A 25,462-nucleotide genomic window follows, 5' to 3' on the forward strand; every position below is an offset into this window, starting at 1 on the left:
CCACTCAGTCAGGAAGTGTTAAAGCTGCCAAATGCAGACAATTAGGGTCTCTTGAACAAAATATATGAGGAGTGATGACTGATAAAGCCCTGCTATTAATGTGAACTGGGAGACTTTTTTTCTTGCAAATCATACCTTATTTTGGTGGAGTGGGCTGTTAAATCAGCTTTCCCCATCCTTGATTGCTCACCTATTTAACACCAGCCCACCCCTGATTCCAAACCTCTTAGCAAAAGGAATTGACGATATAAAAGGACAATACATTCCTTTCTGAGGCTATCAAAACAAATGCCTGTTGATTACAAACCTTGTGAAATACTAAAGGAATAATCTATTTATCTTTTTTTTTTTTTAAATGACACAATGATTTTTCCAGTTTTTTTCGCAATTAATGATCAATCAATTGCCACCTACAAAAAAAGTAAGTCAACATAGAACCAAACCAAAGAAGGTATGAAGGAAAATAAATAAGGAGAACGAACATCAAGATTTAAATGTCAAAATATTACCTCATAGAAACAAGTAGAAATATTTCAGTGAATTCGTGTGTACGATATATATTACATACGATAGCTGAATTAAATGGAAGTTTGTAATGATTTAAGTATTTTTTTTTAATTAGCATAAAACACAGAATTTCATTTTGATGCTGAAAAACAAAACAATTTTCTGTGAAGGCCTAGCTGTTTAAGATCTAGAAGAACCACAGTATCTTCTCACCTTGACCACCCCATCAAAGCCAGGGATGGTGTTGACCTTAGCATCCTTGGCTATTAATTTGCTCTCAATCTTGTCTCCCATGGCTTGAATAGCATGCGTGTCAGGTCCAATGAAGGTGACACCTTCTGCTGCCTGTGGAGATAATGAAGGCTTTAATTTTACAACAGAAACATATCAGATGGCAGCTGTGCATTCACACTTGCAAGAAAGCATCACAATAATTGTTTATAATACCCCATTGCCCCTTTTATACACACATGGAGACAAAACAATATCATTGTCAGTATCATTTTACTAGGTCAGCTTTCCATTAGATTAAACACAGGCCTGCAAAAGCAAGGTTTTCATTCATTTACATGTGGAGCCATAAATATACACACATTCTGCTGCCATTATGTTCTGCTTAGTAACATTATTCTTCACCTAAGTATGAATGGGAATTCTCAGCAGTAATCAATTTAATATTGGGTAGGGTCTTTTTTGCCTCCCCGAGGGTAGGTCAAAGTGAAAGGGTACTATTAGATTTTCCCCATAGGAACTTAAACAACACTGAAAATATGAAGTCTGCATCTCAAATGGTTTAAGAGATACTATTAGTATCAGTGGGTTAACAAAACGTATAGGCCTCACTGGGATGCTAAATGAAGCACATTATAACACTGTAGCCTGTGTAAACTTCAGTCATTTCACCTTCTAAATGTACTGTTTATAACAATCAGCAAGGGTTAAACTGTAGAACGTGAAAGGAAATTTCCTTTGTGCTGAACAGTTATACAGTATGCAATGTATTTAAGTCACTAAACTTAAATAAGAAAAGTTCCCATGTGCACCTATGCCTTTACTTCAGCCCCTACCACTGAAACCAGCCTCAGTTTTTACATGATAAAAGGAACTAATCCCCAAATCCTTTGTGCTTTCTTGCCCATACCTTCGGGAAATGCGGCACACAAAATGCATTTGCATCCTTAAACTGTACAAACTGTGAATAAGCCTTTTTAGCTGTAAATGTAATTACATCTACATTTCCAGAGGAGAACAGAAGGTTAAACAGTCTCTTCAGATTCATGGTAACATCTTTTCTTGCACCATCAACGGCACAATGAGGCAGGAATGCATGTGATCTAACAGCCCATCTTATCTCTTCAAGACGGTGAAATTGGCAGTGGAAATGGATATAGCTGCTGATTACATGTAGATAAAGGGACAAAACAGAAATGGTGGTCACTTACTTAACCCCAGCAACTTTAATCTCAGCCTTCCCTTTCTAAGAGAAATCAGAAATCATTTGCAGTGTTGAATAGATCTGTATATGTATCAACACAGCCAGTTCAGAGAGCTGATTACAAATGCTAGCATTTGCAATGGTAAAACAGTACTTCTCATCCCCCCTCCAAAAAAGGATGAAATAATGTATGATTATTATTTAAAAAATCTACACTGATCTTTTATAGTTATTGGTGTTAGGAGGCGCCTTTAACATTTAGAGTATAGTTTTATGTACAGAGACTTCCATCATTATCCAGTGGCCACTGACACTGCCTCATCAGAAGTTACAATGAGGGGATCTTTTGCCAACCTATGAGACTATGAGCAAGGAACACTATATAAATAAAATACAAAGATAGATAGCTAGATAGCTAGATAGATAGATAGATAGATAATCTCCATATCTCCAACAATGGGCTACACTGCAAACACATCACTGAAGGCATTTACAATTAAAAAAAAGAAATGTTTGACATACCTTATTTTATGTTAGTTACTTGTTTTCCATATACTTGATTAATAAAATTGATGAACTAAATTGATATATTTACTTAATTACACTTCTCTGACAAAAAAAAACGGCAACTACAAACTAAAGCTCAGGAGAAGATTCTCTGTTTATCTGTCAAAGCTTATTAAAAATTACTGTCATACAACTTATATGTGCCCATAAAAAAAAAAAAACAGCTTCTGGCTTAAAAAAAGACCAGTTTTCATTACGTCTGTGTATACCATTAATACCAAAGGCAAGTCTAAGTGGTTTTACCGCCTAACCACATCGCTTTAGGATTTATAATTGGCTTCTTCCACTTCATGTTACACAGCAACAGTACCCCACACTACCCACCAATTCCCTTTCATCTGTACAGAATTACATTAGTGCAACTGTGTAGTACACAGACTTAAACACAGATTGGGTTAAGTATGGTATGTATAATTAGATTGTAATAAATTCGTGTTGCAACAGTATTTGAAAATATCTACTGAGACAAAAAATGGCACTAATTTGTGCGTTTGTTTTCCTGCCTTCTGTTACAGCCAGTGACCACTAGTCTAGTCATGTTCAAAGGCTTTCATTACTATTACTATAGTAGTAGTAGTTGTTGCTGTAGTAGTAGTAATAGTAGCCATAGTAGTAATGTTATCATTGAAGCATTCTTGAGACTTCCTTTTACTTCTGTCTATCCATTCTTTCTATTGTTTTCACCTGAGCAAGCTTTTTCTCCTCTGGAGACGGGCTACAATCTGGCTTAGTTCAGAAGTGAAATGAGTTTTGTGATTCAGACAGAAAAGCTCCCTCAAACCCTGAGAGCTGTCCCATCAGATTTTAGCCAGCTCACGGAGTAACACAGGGAATAATCATGTGTTCATAAAAATACAATACTATACCATTGAAATGTGCTACAATACAGCAACTCACATTTGTTGTTTTTCTAGTCTTGCTTGAAAAAAATCTACTGCAGAAGTGTTGATATAAATATTTAAATGTTTTTTTGGAGAGAAACAAAACTGTGATTCCAAAACAGACCTCCTCATTGACTCAAAAAATGAATTCTGCTGTTTGACAAAAGAAAGAAATTCATGACTGGAATATAAGGTGTCATGATCGAGAGTTTAAAGTGATGGAGGCTTATCAATAACACCTCAAAAGAAAGGTCTCAGAGTCTTAACCTGTCCCATTTTCTTTTTAGTGCTCAAGGAAGGTGAACCAGTTGGAGACAGCACATCTTGCAAACCTTACAATCCGCGGAGGTGGAGAAGAATTACTAAGCTATTTACTCTTTTGCAACAAGCATTGACAACTCGTTCACCACTTTGGACACTGTGCTCTTGTGCAATGTTTTGAATACGTCCACCGCCAACTCCTCTCTTAATCAACCTTTACCTTATCGGCGTCTGGCCGAATTCTGCCCCTTACTGAATTTTGCACTACTTTGAGATATGCGCATGCGTGAGTGTTTCATTGAAGTTTGTCCGGTGGTTACGTAAGCTATTAATGTATTCATCGCTGTGGTTTGCTGTTAACTTTCGGTATTGCAAATGTAACGTACATTTTAGACATTGCTTACGTTTTGGTTTATGGAAAATTGCATTAAGCATGTAATAGTACGCTAACATTGTTTGGATTATGCATCAAACTTTCCATACTGCTATTTGCAATTCATTTACTGTGGTGCAATATTTCACTGCTCATAAAAGACTACGGCTTACTAGTACTAATACTGTACTTGTATTACGCATGCAGTGTATGGAAAAGTCGAATGATTTATAAGTTGTGATGATTTTAAATGTGATTTTAAATGTGAGTCGTCCGAGGCTAGATACAGCGAAAGTTCACGGTTAACCACGTCGATGAATACATTAATAGCTTAAGTAACCACACCAACAAAGTTCAACGAAACACTCACGCATGCGCATATCTCAAAGTATCCAAAATTCAGCACCACTATCCAGCTTTCATACAGCTCAGATGAAACTGCTCTCATTTCTGTCAACTGCTATTGGCCAGCATTAATGTCAGTATAATCACTGCATGTTGATTGGCCGAGCTTTCATTCTGATCAGATATAATTTTGGCATGCGTCGCAATTCTCCACCCATTTCACTTTCTCTCAGTGCTCATTGGTTGATCAGCGACAGAAGACTTTAGTTGTGCGACGTGAAAACAGCGGTAAAGAGTAATACTATGTTCTTTAGTGCAGAGAAACTGAATATTTGAACGAACATTGCTCCACATGTATTGTAAGGCAAAAATCCACATCTGTGTCTGCCATAAATTACATTGTTAATAGATACTAGAAATACATAGGCCTATCACAGAGTGTTTTGCCTTGCACCGATTCACCACCTTGAATCACCATAGTGATCAACGTTTTCATTTGTTGTGATCCTATTTTCTGTTATGAGGAGAGTAATAAACAAAAAGTGTTTTCTTTCCTTTGTACAATGCCCCCTTTTCCACATGTATTTTATTTAAGTTTATTTAAGTTCAATTTGACAGCTTTCACTTGCATGTACAGCTAAAAATGTATGACAATGTGTCTTTTGCCTCTACATTTCCACCTGAAATGCACATAACAAATATTTAATTCACTGCCCTATTCTTCTGGAATATTACATTTTTACATATAATCTTATCATAACAGCATTGCAAATTGTTATACTTTTAGCTGTGAATTGTGCAGTATGTGATTGGAACAGGAAAGTGAACGTTGTTTTTGTATTTATTTAACTTCAATATGTTAGTAATGTACTTTAGCTTAGGTATTGAATGAATGTATCTCAATGTATGTGATTGATTAACCCATAAAGTATGACCTGTTGTCAAGGCAATAAATTATAAATAAAATCTTGCAAAAACGCGATTTTTGTCTCCAGTTTATTATTAGAAGGGCTGGGAATTCAGATCCAGTAGAGCTGAGAGGGCTGATGTATTTTTTAAATGAGAAATACTTTGGCATTATTATAGAAATAAATGAAAAAATGTAGAAGTGCATATGAATAAATTGTCTTTATTTTTTATATAATATACTTAGTATTTTTAGAAAAATTAGCTCTCTGAGGCCACCGAAATATTTGTTTGAGAACCACCGCTCTAGTGCTATTTTTCAGTAGTGTGTGGTTAGAAAGTTTTTCCTGTTCATTCCACTTAGCCAGAATATATTTCACTGGCAACTGCAGAAAAAATAGAGAGACGTTTTTATAGTCTCTGACTGGTGCTATGAACAGAAAGCAGATGAAACATGCAGAGATTTGTTAAAAAGATTTGCTGGGCCAACTAGGTGTCCGTTCCGGCAGAAAAGGAGTTCATTATTACCTATTATACATGATCTGTGTGTGGAATTACTTAAGCCCCTTTCACACTGGCACTCCTACCAGGGTCCGGACCCGGGTTCTGGCTACCCGGGTCACAAGCCTGCGTAGTGTGAAACCACGTACCTGGGTCGTACACGAGTCCCAGCGATCCACCTCAGGATGTGGGTCGACACGCTTTGACCCGGGTTGAGCAAGACAAAATGCTTGACGGACGTTCGTGAGTCAACGCAATAACAAACAGCCACGCCTGCGTGACGGTTTCACTTCCACAAGGAACATAGCCATATTTTCATTGCTTGAGACACACCATGAGCCAGATTGCAGCAGGGATGAAGAAACATTTGTTCTAATCAACATTTGGGCCGATGGTTCAATCCAAAGAAGCTTGGATGGAAGCGTCAGTAACAAGCTGCTTCCAGGGGATTGATACACGTATTGTTTACTTGCTTCTGTCACCCAGGACAACCCTGCTTTATCAAAAGCAGTGTGAAATCATGTAGCTGACCCCGCATGACACCAGGTCCTGCACGGGTAGGTTTTGACCTAGGTAGATCATGTCAGTGTGAAAGGGGCCTTACTTATCAAATGCCCAAGCAAAGTTTAATCTAAATTGGAAAAGTGGCTTCCAGATTTGCTGTCACTGGGTCAGTTAGACAGCACTGTGACTCAAAGGAACTAACAAATGTTAAAGTAAAGTTTCATAACATTAGGGTAAGCAGTTAGACAAGGTTTTGGAACCCAAGTACCATTGAAACAGAAGTAGTTTTAAATTTACCCGAATTCTGGTATCTCAAGAACTTGCGCTAAAGAATGTCCATATCAAATTCCATTACAATTCAGTGAGCAGTTCTACTAAAAATGTAAGTGTGACATTCTGTATATACACGTCTTTGCTCTACTGCTGTTTCCAAGGATAAACACCCCCTGTGAGGTACAATAAGTGAAAATACAACAAACTGTAACAGGGTTCTCCCCAGGAATTCTGTACAGCCGCAGAACATTAAAGCCGGGAGCACTTTTAACTGAAAAATAAACTTGAATAAATATATAATACAACAAAGAATTTGAACAATGTGCTGTCTTTCGTTGACTAGATCTGGTTATGCTTTTTAATAATTCTACATTTTGTTTTTCATTACTGTTTTTTAATATGGTAAATTACTGTGCTTATTTAGGCACTCTACGATTTGACTGGGGAAAGATAACGTAGATTTATTGGAGTTCACAAAAAAAGGAAACATTTTCACATCCTTTTTATCTTAATTATTGAGCTTATTGCTTCATTTAAATTGTTTTCTTTATGTTTTCAGGGCATTTTGTTAATGCACGTCTATTTTTGTTTTTCGCTGTTCTACATTTTTTGAATGCAACTGTTCATTTTTTTTTTTTTTTTTTACACAACAGTACACGTCACCATCATAATTGCATGAAACAGGAGTGTAATACCGGTAATCCAGCACTTAAGCATATGTATATCAGCTGACAAGTTCAGTTGATATCCCAGCACACCTTTCTTCTTAAAGGCGTATCAGCCTCTGTACATGAACCCCCAATATCTCTCACAAGCAGCTGGGTACATATTTTTCCTTTTTTTTTTTTTTTGGTGCATATGTACAGCTATTATGTACTATATATCACCTTACAGTACAATAATACGACAACAAATGGACAATGATAATACCTGAAAATAATCTTAATATGTTTTTAATAAAGCAGCCTACGCAAATCTAGTATTAGGCTGTGTATTGCTCCGATCGCCGGCTTATTCTGAAAACCCTGCATTCATTGTGACTATTTTTTTTAGCAGTCATTTTTAACGTTTTAGCCTCTCGAAGTGCTTAACACAGAAAACCCGGCCCATCAACTCTCGGATTGGTTAAATGTTGTGTCAAGACGGAACACAGCTGTCATGTAGTTCCAAGGTTTTTTATTTTGTTTTCACGCAGCAACGCGCAAGTGATCTAGAAGCGCAATCAATCCTTGTTGTTAAAGGCACAGTAGTATCTACAAGACGGATCAGGTTTTTTCAGCCGGAGGGTGACAGCCACTTCGCCGGGCGGCCTGTCTGGCTGAAAAGGCTTGGGGAGAACCTTGTATAAACTGACATAGGCAGATTTGTTGTTATTTTTAGGACACACTATTAGAAGCACAATTATTTTTAGACTGTGTATTATCTACATAGCTGGTTATGCTATCAAGAAAGAGGGGGTACTGGCATGGTGTAGCCTGCTTCCATAACTGTGAAAGGAGAAGACTATGCCAAGAATCCATATGTCAGAATCTGGAATTAAGTCTCTGGCTGGAGAACCATGTAAATTATTTCTCATAACCCGATTAATATGATCACTGTTGGATATTTGTTTTCCTTTTTATTTTAATTACACATTTCTTAATATGGTATGCCTGAATAAAACCTTCTCATTTTGGGGTAAACAACACACTCATTAAGATGTTAATTTTCCCAGCAGGAAAATGAAAAGCTGTATAAAATACCCAGCATTCCATTTATAAGCACACTTACTTAAAACAAAAGGTTTTAATTGTGTTACAGAATGCATGACTTGCAGAAGCACAGCACTGTGTCACACCAGGGGAGAAAATGGCTGTGACTGCACTGCAATCAAAAATAAAACAGAAGCTGGGGTACCGGGTACATATTTATCAGTGAGGGAAAAAACTGTTTAAGGTCGATCGATGACTGGCATTTGAAACTGGGTCGGTTTTACAAAGGCATCCTGTTGTTCGACAGAAGCCTGAAGATATTCTGTACTTTGTGCAACATCAAATGTGCCAATCCAGCATGCTCCATCCCACTCCGACACTGGCACAAATTTGAGTCAATTTTAATACAGTCCGCTTTGAAGGACAACCCAGACAGGTGAACATAAACAATGAATCGACATTGTAACCTCTCCATCTGTCCAGCTGAACAGAGAAGGAAGGATTGTCACTCAATCCACTGTGTCTCTGCCTGGCCTTGGCACCATTAACAGCCCAGCACTCACGGTAAGTCTACCTAACCAGGACTGGAATAAACTGATAATTAGAAGCAGATGTTGATGTTTATGACTGTTACTCTGGAACCGACTTCCTATTTAGGGCCGGCTGTTTTAGCATAATTTTTTTTTTTATGTTTAGCAATACTGAGCCCAAGGGTAAAAAACAGCTGCTATTCATCATATACTGAACAGGACAGAAAGTAAGTAGACAAATCTATGACTATGACACTACTGCCAAATACTAGCTAAAAAAGACAATAAGACGAATGATAAACTAAATAATATTAAAATCCATATAGCAATTAGTTCATGAGCCTGCCAAAATAAAATTAGAACTACAGACTAATGGTATATGAACACATTCTATTTCTAACACCATTCTTTAGTAAGGTGTGATGATCACCAATTCTAGGCCTACCTTTAGGTTAGATACTCCAAGATCAGTACAAATTAGGGTCTGTGAAACCAGAACATTTAAGCAAATTACACATTTTTTAAAATAAACATTTTTTGAGTTCTACATGTGAAGAATGAATGTCAATATTGAGGACTACTAGCAACAAACTGACTATTTTTACTCATGCTGCTTCAAATGTTTGTACCATTCAGACAGAGCTGCTAAAAGTTTCTTCCTCAGCCAAGAGGGAGTAGTGGAGCTTCAGGAGTTTGTGCTGGGTAATACCTGCCACTGTATTAGAAGAATGGGAACTGTGACGACAACAGCATTTGTAGATTTAATGAGTTTTCTTTTCTCCAAGACAATCTGTCACTTCCACTTGGAGGTGAGCACACCTTAGTTTCATGCTAACTATTTACATGTGACAAATATAACAGTACCCCACAGCTCAACTACTAATCACAAATCTCCCTAAAAAAAAATTAAAAGTCCATGTTTTTTCAGCTCACTGCTGTCAGCGTTAGCCTTAAAATACAGCTGGAACAAGCTGGTAACAGTCAGGCAGAGGGGAAGAGAAAAAGCCCAAGAGCAAATATTCACAGGGATCCTAATAACAATAATCTGATCCTGGGGTGCTGCAAAGCCCATCAAGCCCTTTGTTTCTTTAGGACTCACTGCATGACAATTAGACGCTGCTTAGCAATGGAGGGGAGGAGGGCAGAGAAACCTGGGAGATTCGGCATTGTTCTGCTCCCGGTGCCTAACACTGCATTTTCACATTAACAGGAAGCCACAGCGGCCCAAAAGAATGTGGGCAGGATGGAATTTTAGAGGTAAATTACAAATAAAGAGATTACATTGAACGGAATAGACTACCTGTGACACTTTTTAAAAAAAAACTTTTTTTCGAGAAGGCTTTGCATTTTCTTACTGCTTTTTACAAACATTAATCAAGAGGTCAGCAGGCAACTTCAGTTCTATAAGAAAAGCCTAGCAGGTGATTTGCCTTTTGAGTCTTCTCCTCTGTTTATTCCCCAAACCCATATAATCATCAATCCTAAGGAAAACTACCCTTAACAAGAGCTGCAAAGCAGGCACCTTCAGAGGCAATGCAAACTACACAGCTAATTACAGTAGAACATTTAGCACATATATAAAATATATCCAAATCAGAATAGGCCATTTGTATCCTGTAGGATATGTAAGCTTCACAAAGAATGTATATGAAGAGCAGAGATAAATGTTGAGCAGATAAGTTCACTACATTAAAGTCTACAATGTCTTGGCTTCAGGTCAGTTGATCACTAAAGCTCCTTCACGGATACAGTTTGTTTTATTGATCTTGTTCTTCATAGACTTTAATATAGCAAATATCTGTTCAACAGAAAGCAGAGCAGCACAGCCCAATTTTCAATGAAGTTTCATGTTGGTCAGAAAGCTCCCCACTGCTTTGGGAGGAACACTCATCAAGCCTTTGAACACCCTTTCTGCATCTCTATGGATGCACCAACACCTGCGTGGTTTGTTCATTCTTAACTCAGAATTAGCCTACTGTAGAATCTGACTTGCAAAGTGCACCAGTTTACCACACACGTCATTAATTATTTTATTCAACAGTAGGAAGTGGTTACCCATCTCATAGATCAAGCTGGTTACTGTACTGGAGGACTGAAATTAAATCAATTAAACCCCCCAGTCACGCTATCCAAGCCTCACCTATGCTGATTGGCAAGTGCCCACACCTGGGACTTAACCTGATTCTCCTCTTCTTATATCCAGGAGCTCAAATCTATAAAATTAGCAGGTTGCCACAAACAGTGGCAACCTGCTGCACATCTAATGCAACAGTGAGTGGTCTCATTATTTTAACATAACCTTAACTCTACCAGCACCATGCTTAAACAAATCAACTTTATTTGCAGTCAAGGAAAGCAATACAAATTATATTTCTTTAAATCGGTACTAAAATAAAAAAAATAAAATAAAAATAAAAAAAAAACCCACACCAGTAACTGTGCTATAAATCATCGATTTTAAAACAAGAAGTAATTGCCTGAATAATGCAATGAATATTCAGTTGTGACAAGCAACAGGGTTGTCCAAGCTGTCAGTCTCCATATTTGCATATTCAACTTTTCACTTATCTTCCGTTTACGTCTGCCGTCATTTTATTATCATTTCTCCAAGGAGATGATAAGAACTAGGTAATCTGAGATCTAATCTGTATGTTTATTGCAATATGTCAGAGTTCTTTTTTGGGCAATCAGGGACATCCAGATACTACAAGGTAAGTCATTAAATCGCAACCATATTACCCATTGTTTTAAAAAAATAAATAAAAAGTATGATTGAGTAAAACATTAGATTAAAGTGCAACATGCTCAACATTAGCCAAAGTAAAGCTACTAATTAAAGCCTTCCAGATCCTAATGATTAATATTATACATTTGTATGCAATTTTATTTGTTTCCATTTTTAAGTATATCTAGCCCTTAGAGTATTTGTACAATTTTATTGTATTAAAATGTAGTTTAGTTTATGATTTTCCCAATAAACTAAACTAAAAATGTACAGACAAACCTTTTCTGATTTGTACAGAGTAGCAAAAAAAAAAACACTTGCAAGGGACTTAAGAAACTTGGCTGTTCCGAGTCAAAACCAGGAAGGTTAACAAAAATATTAGCAAAGTAAGAGATGTTGCAGAAGCCACAGTTTACCAACCTTCTGGTAATGTTGATCTCTAAACATGGCTTTTAAAAGGGGCTCCCCTAATCTCTTAACATCATCTGATATGTGTTTAAAAACATTCAATGGTACTATGTACTAGTTTGTTTTGATAATAATTACTTTAAAACAACTAGGTGCCATCAATAAGAAGAATTTCAATCTAGTAAAATATGAATTGATCACATTGAACTGGCTGTTCAACTGGAAGACCTTAAAAACCAACAAACAGGGACCAGGATATCCAGATATCTGCCACGCTTGGCTGCTCATGCAGCAGTAATTGCGGGTGGAATAGGGAAACACCCCAGAGGACCCATGCGGCCCTCTGCACTATCCTGATTCAGGCTTCTGGGGAGTCAGCAGTCTTGACCTCAAACACATCCTGTACAGTACTTGCCTCAAATCCCCAAGCACCCCACTGGATAGAGAAAATCATGCACAGCATGGGAGAGGCGCTTCTGTAGATTTTTAAGGTCATTCTAATTGCAATTTTCCATGATTAACAATTGCCTTATACAGGCACTAAAAGCCCTGTTGACCGTTTCCCCTTTAAACTTTCAATCACAAATACAATCCAATTTCCTCATCCTGCAATACACTAGGTTTACATTTCTAAACTTTCCTTTCTAAATTTTATTTAAAAGTTGTATTCCTTTATTTGACATTACAGTATATAGTTAATGTATACACCCATGCCCTCAGAGACTGCCACTAAACAACAGAAACACACTGTGTGACCAAGCAAACATTATTATACATACTAACGGGAAGACAGCATGAGAAGTCACACAATTTATCTCACATAATTTCTAGAACCCCATTCTTTATAAGACAAAAATATAAAAACTAATATACAAAATGTTAAAGTAAGATTAGCCCCTACTTAATAAACTATTACAGTTATACAAATAAATACCCATATATCATGCATGTTACAGAATGCACTTTAGATTTAATTCACAGTGTTTCACTTGTGTAACATATATGTGTATTAAAAATACATTTGAGTATTCAGAATTGAAATCTTTCTTTCAATGTATTTAAAATCAGGCCTTTCTCTCAAAAGAAAAGAATGTGTCTTGCGATGAAACACTCCGGCAGTGACTCCTTCATAGATGATTATTGTAAAAACAAAGAGAACCCATAAGAAAACTTACCAGTCGTCGGGCAAATTCTTTGTTTTCTGATAAAAACCCATAGCCTGGATGCACCTTAATGAAAAAGACAAACGAAATTTGTTAAAAGACTTAATTAGTTTTTTACTGGCTTATACCCAAAGGGAATTAAGACCTCCAGTTTTTAGTAAGTGATCTCTGTCTGTCACCGAATTGTAGAGAGGGTGACGTGTTAACTGCCACAGATAGACAACAAACCCACAAAATGATAGTCAAGTTTACACCCAAACCTCCTCTCTGGGATTTCCAATACTCTCCTACTGTCATACGAGGGAGTCCCTTATTTAACTAAGCATTTCCCTGCACCTCACTGAATCAACATGGGACACCGCTTATCATGCAAGAACTGAAATGCAGAATCAGTTCTGTGATGTTATGTGACATATTCCATGTGGGGAACTTCACAACTTGGCTAAAGGGAGCTCCTGGGTGCTACAAAACGTAACAAGAAACAAGCTGCAAAGCATGGCTGCTTCCCATGTGCAAATACTTATTTTTATAAATAAATGAGACAGTGAAAGAGAAGTGGGCGAATCTAGACCATTTCTACAGGTATTCCAGTGGCATCTTAATTTAGGTCTGACCAAAGTCATTGTATTTATCTTGCTCTTAATTGTATTATTACTTGTACTGTGATTCTTGAAATGTATTTTTGTTTACGACTGTAAGTCGCCCTGGATAAGGGCGTCTGCTAAGAAATAAATAATAATAAACACACTGTCATCCGTCTACTACTGTGCGCACAATTTGAAGAAAAATATATAGTTTTTATGGAAATGATTTTCAATATACACATTTAACCATGCCCCTTGCTTTTTCTATTTTCTAAGGTCGCTATACAATACAGTAGCTTGATGTTAAGAGTGTAAAAACAAGTCTGTGTTTTCTGTTCAAAAGATCATTACTGATTTTTGATTAATTGTAAGTTGAGAGTATCAAAAACATAAAACAAAGAATAGAAAGTTATTTTTAGCTGGTAAAAATATATATGTATCTTTTTTTGTTGAAAGGAGACCACCAATAACTGAGTGCCCCTATGAAGCAACAATGCCCAGATGATCAGCCGCATAATAAGGGCTAGGTATTAAACAAGAGAAGGTGACAATCGCCAAACTAAATCAGGGAGAGGGTATTTAAACACCCATTGAGGTACAGTAAGAGAGAAGGAAGTATCAGGGAAAATTGGTGAATGTTTTTCACAATTCCCTGACAAGATATTAACCCAAAACATCCTGGAAGAAGTTTGAGTCAAAGGCATACTGACACTAATAGCGTGTATATTGACAGGTTCATCCAATTTAATTTAAGGGGAAAAAATGTTTGCTTTCTTAGTAGAAAATAAATAAATAAATAAATAAATAAAATAAAATAAATCATCTTGAGAAGTTGATGCTTTTGTTCCGCACTGAAGGTCTTAACCTGTAAAGCACTACAAATTACTCTCTGTTTTTCTTTGTTAAATGTTTTTCCACATATCTTACAATTCAGTATACACACACACATATTTTTTTTATATATTATTAAATTTAAGAGGGGGTGGACATTTCTGCTATAATTATGAAGTACTGCACCCTCATTTGCCTGACAGCAACCCTTCAATACCAACCTATCCAGCACAATCACCTGGATTGCAAGTCTATATGTGAAGCAATTACAAATCAGACTTCTGCTGACACCTACGTCAGCTTCCAAAGGGTTAATGACTAAAAATAAATGTAACTTGTTCTTTTTTCAAGCAAATTTGGAAACGGATTGGAGCTGTTCCCTGGTGTGAAAGCTGAATCCAGCAGCCACCTGCACGATCAGCCACCAGGGCTGCCAGATGCTACAAAGCCTTTGATTTTTTTCAGTCCCAATTTTGGCCGCATTAAAACTTGTGCGACATGAACTAAAACGGAACAGAAAAAAAAAAAACATGTTCTCTCTATTGCTCTCTTTCTTTAAAATCCTGGCTTTCTATGGGGTTGAGATTTGGGTATTTTTAAGCTGCTACTGCATCCCAAACACCAACACATTCAGACTCACAGCTTGGGCTCCGGTTTTCCTAATGGCCTCCATGATGGCATCAGTGTTGAGGTAGCTTTTGTTGGTGGGAGCTGGGCCAACACAGACAGCTTCGTCCGCCATTTTCACATGGACCTGATGAGACAGAAATAACAGATGCTTGCTGTAAAAACATATCTACTATATTAAAGAATCACATCTTTTAAAAAAAAAAAACGATATATGAACACAACTACCACGTTTTAACCTGTAAATGACTTACTAAAAGAGAAAACCTTTACAAGCCTTTTCTTGTTTTACGCTGTCATCCCTCAGCTAGCTTCACTGCAGCAGCTCCCTAATTAAATGTGTTAGGCTGACAAGGTTGTGTTCTGCTCAATATTTCTTGTGTAAATAAAGTTGCCGGACATAATGATAAGTGTCCACTACTTGAAGTGCAAACAGTAAGTGAATTGATAGAGGGAAACCAAATCTGTTATGTGCGTAACTAACAGTTTATATATTCATACTGAAGAACCAATATGTGCGTCTGGCTTGGCACCCCAGGAAGATGGGGATAATTAGAGAGAATTGAAAGAAGGGATGCACCGATTCTCCCTGCACAGCATCAGGTCGGAGTTGTGCACAAATTAAGCTGTGTCCAAGGAGTTCAATATCAATTCACTTGAACCAGAAAATATAAGAGCAATTTAAATGACTTGATCTTCACTATTTGTTTTATTTAAATGTTTTATTAATATATGTATTTAGAACAAGTAAACTGTAGTTATTTATTTTTCTGTTTCCTATGTAACAAAATACTGAATTATAAGCATTTGGGTTTTTGACCTAATACAATATTTTAATAATATACAACTTACTGTTTCATATAATGTAAGTGAAATATAAAAATAGGAATTTAAATATTCTTTGTATTTTAAAAGGTCAATGAAGTCACCACAGTACTATACAGCCACCCTTCGTCTAACACTAACACACAGACGCACTTACACACCTGATATGTATGTGGTGATACAACTTCAGCTAATTAAGTGACAGACAAATGCACTCGGGGGGGGGGGGGGGGGGGGGGAAGAGACATTCTTGGGAATTACTGTCAGCAACTGGATAAACACTGTTGGAAAGGAAAGGTGTTTATGGGCCAGTTGTTCAGTTTTCTTCTTTTTTTGTTAGTTTTTTTTGTTTTTAACCAAGGTGCTGAAATGTGTCACAAATTCAACTTTCACTTTTTAAAATACATTTTTAAAAATCCAGCATGTCCAATGTAAAACAATGCCTCCCGTACATGTTCAGAGACCCTTTCTCTTATTGTTTCGTTAAATAATTTGAGCCTTCTACAGTATTAATTTCGGGGTTTCCACCTCAGTCCTGACCTGGACGATATTCCCTGCTATTCAATCCATGGCCAACACAAAGCACTTACTGTTAATAGTGTTGTGGTTTGAAGTTGATAACTATCCACAAGGACATTTTCTATGAAGAAACTCAGTCATAGGAATAAAGTGTGCTCCCCCTTTCTGGACTGCTAAACATGCTAAATAAACTAAATAGAAAGGAAAAGAGCAAGTTCTTCACAACCAGTTTAAAAAGAAAACAAGGTGTAATTTACAGAAGGAAATAAATAACTTACAACACAGAGGCATGCAGACTTTTAAAATCAAATTTACCAATATTATACATGTATATAAAAAAAAACCATATAAGCCACCCCTTGAGCTCTGACTCGCTTCAAAAGGGGAGTTTGTCAGCCAACTGCTTTAAATGAAAATTGAGAGAAAACCATATAATACCAAAACTATTCAACAAACCAAATACAGCTTTACCCTTTCTTAACCACATATTAACCTACAAATTGCAGTTTGTGTGAAGAATCCAATCTCAGGGGAAAGTCATAAAAATGAAGTAAAATTAATATTAAAAAAGAACTCCATCATTAAAACAATGTGGCACTGAAACAGTCTATGAGAGAATCATAGAATACAGCTGTGTGCAGTCAGCACTCATGTATCTGTACCCTCCCATTACTGGCACATACTGCTTGTTTATAACCAAGGAGCATGTCTTGAGACTGATAGATGACAGTTAATAACATGCAATATACTGCTAGCGTAACAAAGATGTGAGGATTATATGTTGTATCTTATAACAGAATCAATCTGTTACTGTACAGATAAACGAGAGAAGGATAAACGAGAGAAGGATAAACGGGTGCCAACTGCACCAACTATAAAGATACTGGGCTGTATGTATAAATGTTCTTTTGATAACAAATATCTCTTTTCATAGTACTTATGTGTTTCGTTTAAGTTACGGACATATATAAATGAGGTTTTCGGTTTCGTATGGTCTTTGCTGTTGCGTATGCTGACAAAAAATTATACTTTCGTGTCCGTCAGCACTTCATTTAATATTCATTGTTCGTAAATGTAATTTGAATACTAAATTATTTACCTAGGTTGAACATAAATTTTCATCTGTTCATATCCTCTTCATATGTAGCTTAATAATTTCCGCTTGTGTTGGAGGTTTTGTTTATTTGATTTTGTATTTTGATTACTTGTGACTTCTTACACTGTGGTGCTTTGCAGAGAATTAAAAATAGCTGACATGCTGTATATGCTTTATTTATTTGCACTCACATGTCTATACATGTATCAGGCTTATATTACTGTATGTGACGGCTATTATTCTCTCCTGGCAAATAATAGAGTGTTTTGGCAGCAGAATGTTTTCTACTTAATGCTTTTGTGGCCAAGATACCTGTTAACAGGCAGAAACAAAATGTTCAATTTCTTCAACCAATACATCAATCTCCTCTTGACTGAATTTAAGATTTATTTTTTCCTCTTTTTTCTTTGTTATCTTTGGGGAGGCCATGGTATTTGAAAACTCACAGCAATACAATACGAACTTGGAAGCTAAATTGTGCTTGAATACAAAAATGGTCAGGTGTATAATGAACATCCATATTACTGTTTAGTATTCCTTCGCAACTTCTTACAACGGCTGCTACTGAAGCAAGACATTTTTATACAGCACAGCCGAGTTAAAAACGAAATAACATCGTTACGACTTCGTCCCTAAACCCCGTTATACGAACAACCTTTATACATAGAGCACACTATGTCAAAGCAGTGAAAAGGGTTTATTTTACTGGACAACACCAGTAATGGAACAGAACTAAGAAAATCAAAGAATACAGCTGTGAACCAAACATTAGGACAATCACTGAAAGTGTACGGTCATGGTCAACAATTTTCACAAGAGGGTTCACTTTCTTGCACCATAATTACAATAGAACAGAAAGAATCAAAGAATACAGCTATGTACCGAGCATGAAGCCAACATCTCCTAGCGTTATCATTTGGAAAGAAAACAGTGACTTAAATATAGCAGCCATATTTGATCACTTGTCAAAGAGTAGGGTGCCTTTAGATTTTGCCCAAGGAGTTACACTGAAAATATGGAGTTGCTAGCTTAATTTGTTCTTTTTTGTTATTAGTATACATGTTCACACGTTTGTGATAAAGAAATATATACACAGGACAATTAACCTGATAGTGGAAAAAACACTTTACAATGTATTTTTTGTATTGCGTGATATTTATAAACAACTGTTTAATCTTCCACATTGTTCAGTAAGAGTGATTTAGAATCTTTTACAAACTGTCAGTAGCAAAAGTATTTAAACTGAAACATTAAACTATGACGGCTAGCTGGATTGATAGTGAACAGAGCCATTGCATAAATGTTAAACCGTATTATACAATATTTTTATGCAATGGATTTTAAGTAACGTAGTGTTTTTGGTGTAACAAGCCAGAACGAAGACCAGGGAGTTGTTAAAGAGCTGTACAAAAATGATATATATTACTAACTGAAAATAAGAAACAACGTAACATAAAACAAGTTTAGTTTACTGAAACTAAATAGCTGACTGAACAGTAGCAAAGAAATTAAAAAAAAAGAGAGAGGTTTAACCAAACTGCACAAAGACATAGCTTCAGTATGTCTGTGATCATTAAACGCGTCACGTCATGTTTTAACAGAAGATAATTTTTACAACCTGTTGACTACACTTGCTTATACCAAAGACTGCCGATTTCCCATGTAGTGAGCAATCCCATTAAAAGCCTTGAACGGGATCCTTCATGTATGTCTAAATCAAAAGATTCATACTGTGGAACTCAATGAGCTCCATATGGCTCAAGAGTCATAGCCCTACCTTAAACTTTGACAAAAAGCAAAGCTAAGGCATTTGAAGTAATGGATGACCCTTTTCACAACTGGAAGGTAAATGCTCCTTGTATCTCCAAACAAATGTTTCAATCTGTACTGTTTACATTAGAGCAAAGACTAGCAAGCAGCGATGTTGTCCAAAGACCTCTAAAAGTCAAAAGGTGTCTTGTTTGGCTATTAAGCTCTTCCCTTTGGAGGGAGGTGAGAAACATTAACCCAGAAATGCCCACTGTCGCCCCAGTGCCACAGAGTGTAGCACTTCTTGTATAAACAATTAGGTGTCATAAATGTAGAAAAACTACTTTAGCACATTTTTTCTAAATAACTAAGAGTCATAAATACTGCAGCACAGTACAATGTGATACATGTATATTGTTTTTAAGTAGTGTGGTGTCACCTTAACGTGGTTTTTCAAAATGTCAGTACGGAGGGGAAATGGAATTTAAACATTATAAATTGATGGTGATTTAATTGAAAAAAGACAATACATTTATTAATACTGGATGCTGAATTCTAAAAATAAATGACTTTATAAACCCGGTTTTAGTGCAGCATGAAATGGTTTGTTGAATAATCCATTAATTATTGCTTCGATTATGAGAAATGTATCAAATGCAAACTCTGCATGGCATTTTATTCCTATTTAACCTAATGAAGGAAGGCAGTTTTACTGTTCTAAAGATGTTATTTTGTTTTCCTGATTCAGCATTTAAAAAACTTTAACAGAAACATGGTTGTCGTTTTTTGTTCTCTAACCAATTTGGAACACAGAAAATACTGTTCGTGTTTGAAGTTTCTGAAAGAAATGAACATAAAATACAGGTAAATAAAGACATCAATACAAGCTTTCCAGGGATTTTGACAGATAAGACAATCTGACATTAGAAATGACACTGAGAAACACTAGGAGAATCTTCACAAATCACTGTAAAACTTACACATAAGCTTGATTTAACAGAGCAGATATGGGCTGAAGACTGTTTGTGTTATAAACTACTTCCCTCAGGTTAAAGTAGTGACTGACAGTGGACAACGGTTTTAACCCATGGACCGTCACTTCTTAGGCCTTTGGGGCAATAGCTTCCTACTGGGATTATATGAAAGCGCTGTACCTACAACCCAGCACAGTGTACACAAGTACTGTTAAAAGTGTTATCTGCTAAACGGATGGGAAAATGTCCCAAAGCACTTATTGAATATTATTGACCTGGCTCTTCTTACTTTATTTTTTTGTTCCGTGCCTATGTTTAACAAAAAAAAAAGAAATACATACATAAACAAAATTGTGACAGACTATAACTCTGAAAGAGGCAGAAGGGGAGTAGTTTCTAACAGAAGGAAGGAAAAAACACTTGCCTAACATTGATGATATATAGTAGATGCTGTAACCCTGTTTAAATCTAAGGGTCTGGATTTTTTTTAAGCCCCTTTCACACTGGCATGCTCTACCCGAGTCGAAACCTACCCGGGCAGGACCCGGTGTCATGCGGATCGGCTACGCGATTTCACACTGTTTTTGATAAAGCAGGGTTGACCTGGGTGACAGAAGCAAGTACACAATACACATAACCATGGTCTGCCATTGGTTATGAACTGGTACTTCACCTTTTGACCGGTTTTATCCTTTGGATGAGACGTAAAACCGAGGTCCTATTGTAAGTGACTCTGCAGCAGTTGTGATGCATAGTTCACCCCCAAGTCTCTGTAAGTTGCTTTGGATAAAACTGGTCTTATGAAATATTTTCAGTTGGGCCATAGTATGCTATATCTATATAATACTACTATTAATTACTGTGGAATTCATCACCAGAGTACACTGGATGTGCCAGCATGTGCATCTAAAGATTTTCAGTGACACAGGCCTGTATTTTACATTATGGGAATCTTGCCGGCAAATTGCCCACTGACATTAATGCATGTTTTTTGTGTGAAGCGGATTAACCTCAAAACAGAATTATCCATGTTATCCATTCTGTTAAACCAGGTATTTGACTTAAACATTTGGTCACATGACTATATTTGTAGTTGTTTTGTAAATGGCTGTTATACACATTAGTATGTCCTAAATATAATGTTAGCTCTTAACTCACATAGAAAGAATACCAGTCAAAGCTTGTACTCAATATTTTCATACTCTGCAAGGGTTAAACTAATGTGGCTGGTAACAAAATCTATTATCTTTTGGTGGAAAGCAGCATCGTATTCAAAGCTTCAACTAAGAATCTCCCCTGGGTGCCCTGAGCCCAGCAGGTTAAACTGTCAAAGCTTTTTTAAGGGCTGATTGTTAAACCCCCCGGAGTTTGAGGTAAACTGACAATTTTCCATCAGCAGGGAATGCGACTTTATTAGCCATTGAAGGAAAAAAGGTAATAAATACTTAAAATAAGTTCTTGCAGTAATTTCACCAGCGTGTTCCTGCATGTCAATGTCTGAATTAACATATTCAAATTATAATCAGTCTATATTTGATGTTTTACATGACTTAGGGCTGAATGTGTCTGCTTAATACAAGGTGGCAGATATCATTAACAAGAGGATCTCTGAATAGGCCTTTGTTATGCCTAAGGCCACGGTTAAGGGTGTTTGTTATTCTCACTTAACTAAAAACAAACATGGACATATAATAAAATGAGTGCAATTTAGGAAGTGCAAGTTTTGTACTGCTCGGTACATTTCTGCTTATCTGGAAACAGAAGTAGTGCACAATATCATACATGGGGTAATGTCAACTTAGTAACAGAATGATCTGTTCTAGAACTGTTTTTCCTCATTGTTTCAGTACTTTAATTATGTTCTGTTCTAGTACAAAGAAAACTAAAGAGTTTTTTTTTTGGGGGGGGGGGAGAAAATATAATACTCTCCGTTTTTAAAAGAAACCTGATTTGGGGCATGTACTACTTGTCACTATAATACCAACAGGTGCATTCCAATTACACACAGATTCTTACATAACTACTGTTGGAAATAACACTAATTCCAGTACCCAGGATACTTTTTGAAATTCCAAATATTTGAACAGTATCATAGTTTTAAGTGCAGGCTGTGGTTAAGCTGATTTAAGTGCAGGCTGCGGTGGGAAAATACTAAAACTTACAATCTGATATTGTCACTGTTCACACTTAACCATCTTATTCGAACCCAAAACACAATGATGATGGTATCAAATGACACAAGGAAGCACAAGTGGTGAAGGGGTTCCCAACAGGAAGTAACATGTGTATAACTGGGTCATTAAGATTACATATGACAGAAAAATGTAAAAACACAAACAAATAAATAAATACAGACGTGCTCAAATTTGTTGGTACCCTTACAGCTCATTGAAATAATGCTTCATTCCTCCTGAAAAGTGATGAAATTAAAAGCTATTTTATCATGTATACTTGCATGCCTTTGGTATGTCATAGAATAAAGCAAAGAAGCTGTGAAAAGAGATGAATTATTGCTTATTCTACAAAGATATTCTAAAATGGCCTGGGCACATTTGTTGGTACCCCTTAGAAAAGATAATAAATAATTGGATTATAGTGATATTTCAAACTAATTAGTTTCTTTAATTAGTATCACACATGTCTCCAATCTTGTAATCAGTCATTCAGCCTATTTAAATGGAGAAAAGTAGTCACTGTGCTGTTTGGTATCATTGTGTGCACCACACTGAACATGGACCAGAGAAAGCAAAGGAGAGAGTTGTCTGAGGAGATCAGAAAGAAAATAATAGACAAGCATGGTAAAGGTAAAGGCTACAAGACCATCTCCAAGCAGCTTGATGTTCCTGTGACAACAGTTGCAAATATTATTAAGAAGTTTAAGGTCCATGGAACTGTAGCCAACCTCCCTGGGCGCGGCCGCAAGTGGAAAATCGACCCCAGATTGAACAGAAGGATAGTGCGAATGGTAGAAAAAGAACCAAGGATAACTGCCAAAGAGATACAAGCTGAACTCCAAGGTGAAGGTACGTCAGTTTCTGATCCCACCATCCGTCGCTTTTTGAGCGAAAATGGGCTCCATGGAAGAAGACCCAGGAGGACTCCACTTTTGAAAGAAAAACATAAAAAAGCCAGACTGGAATTTGCTAAAATGCATATTGACAAGCCACAATCCTTCTGGGAGAATGTCCTTTGGACAGATGAGTCAAAACTGGAGCTTTTTGGCAAGTCACATCAGCAATATGTTCACAGACGAAAAAATGAAGCTTTCAAAGAAAAGAACACCATACCTACAATGAAACATGGAGGAGGCTCGGTTATGTTTTGGGGCTGCTTTGCTGCGCCTGGCACAGGCTGCCTTGAATCTGTGCAGGACACAATGAAATCTCAAGACTATCAAGGCATTTTGGAGCGAAACGTACTGCCCAGTGTCAGAAAGCTCTGTCTCAGTCGCAGGTCATGGGTCCTCCAACAGGATAATGACCCAAAACGCACAGCTAAAAGCACCCAAGAATGGATAAGAACAAAACATTGGACTATTCTGAAGTGGCCTTCTATGAGTCCTGATCTGAATCCTATCGAACATCTATGGAAAGAGCTGAAACTTGCAGTCTGGAGAAGGCACCCATCAAACCTGAGACAGCTGGAGCAGTTTGCTCAGGAAGAGTAGGCCAAACTACCTGTTAACAGGTGCAGAAGTCTCATTGAGAGCTACAGAAAACGTTTGATTGCAGTGATTGCCTCTAAAGGTTGTGCAACAAAATATTAGGTTAGCGGTCCCATCATTTTTGTCCATGCCATTTTCATTTGTTTTATTATTTACAATATTATGTTGAATAAAAAATCAAAAGCAAAGTCTGATTTCTATTAAATATGGAATAAACAATGGTGGATGCCAATTACTTTTGTCAGTTTCAAGTTATTTCAGAGAAAATTGTGCATTCTTCGTTTTTTGTGGCGGGGTACCAACAAATTTGAGCACGTCTGTACATAAATGCCTTTAATATGTCACAAAACAAAAACATATATAATAAAAGCAAGTTTGAAAGCACATTCTAAAGCAGGCATACTTTGATATAATCAGAAAAGCTTAGTTATTTTTTAATGCCAAGCACTTCTGTTGATTTAATACTGTATTGCTATACTGCAATTTATGTAAACTATACAGGATGTGATATTTATGATATTCAGTATTTTTTTAAATGCTACATTGTAACTAGAGCTGCTTTCTTTCCACCATTTAATTGAAAATGAAAACGCATCCGTGTTCTCTTGCCTAGTGAAATGCATTCACTGAAATGAGTGTAAGGGCCAGCATGACCGGTAACATTGGGTTACTGGGAGGTCAACCTTTTGCAGCCTGCTCTGCTTAAACAAGAGAGGATGGGAAGGATGACTAATTCAAACTCCAAAAACACAAAAATCAGCTTGAACCTAATCACTCCAAGTTTTCTATACAGTCAGTGTGACATGCAGTCTGGGGGTAGTTAGGAACCAGCATGGGAGCCATTTAAATACACCCCTTGATTAACTCATCGCCTGTCCACTTGTCCTACAGACATGTGCTAACATGTCATAATCGTCATAATTCTCATCATCCCCAGAGGCTGGCTCCTTGATTAGTACACAATTCCCAGATGGAAGATAGCTAATGCTTAATAATTCCCCTTAGCTTCCTACCACCATACCGCAGGCTCTTCAATTAAAAATATAGAATCTCTACAGACAAAAATAAATGCGGACATATTCTTACCGGGCTGCGTGTTCTCTAGTCCAAAACAATAACAATTAACAGCCTCAGCAATCCCCCCTCCACGCTCTCCGATAAACTGCAGCTTTTTAATTTATATAATAAAGATTATATTTAACACATGCACACACACCTCTGTCTAGATGTTCATTTAACCATATATTATTTTACTGTAGATACCTTGTTCCTGTGAGCCAACCAGAAGTTTGTCCACCTTACAAGCAAACTATGTTTATGAAAAGCTTTATTTAAGAGAATGCTGGTTGATCTCCATTTAATTTCAAAACATCAAGCCCTTACAAGGTCAGTTACAAAATGCACACAAACAAAGGTGCTTCAATTGCCTTTTTAGTGCATATTCTGTCGAGATACTGTCAAGAGGTGTAAGCTCTGAAACAGGTGAAACACCATGGACTGGTTAAGAAAATAATATTCCTGGA

General features: G+C 36.8%; 1 protein-coding gene across 1 annotated transcript in view; it reads right to left on the minus strand.

Annotated features, from left to right (window-relative positions):
• LOC117406085 (propionyl-CoA carboxylase alpha chain, mitochondrial-like) overlaps positions 1-25,462 on the minus strand; it is a 165,846-nt gene that overhangs the window by 133,045 nt on the left and 7,339 nt on the right. Inside the window, exons 5-7 of the mRNA XM_034009842.3 lie at positions 15,126-15,239; positions 13,083-13,136; positions 721-852 (exon numbers count right to left, since the gene is read on the minus strand). Coding sequence (XP_033865733.1) covers positions 721-852; positions 13,083-13,136; positions 15,126-15,239 — 300 coding nt within the window. The remainder of the gene's footprint in view (positions 1-720; positions 853-13,082; positions 13,137-15,125; positions 15,240-25,462) is intronic.

This window comes from Acipenser ruthenus, chromosome 9 (assembly GCF_902713425.1).
Source record: "Acipenser ruthenus chromosome 9, fAciRut3.2 maternal haplotype, whole genome shotgun sequence".
NCBI classification, from domain to species: domain Eukaryota; kingdom Metazoa; phylum Chordata; class Actinopteri; order Acipenseriformes; family Acipenseridae; genus Acipenser; species Acipenser ruthenus.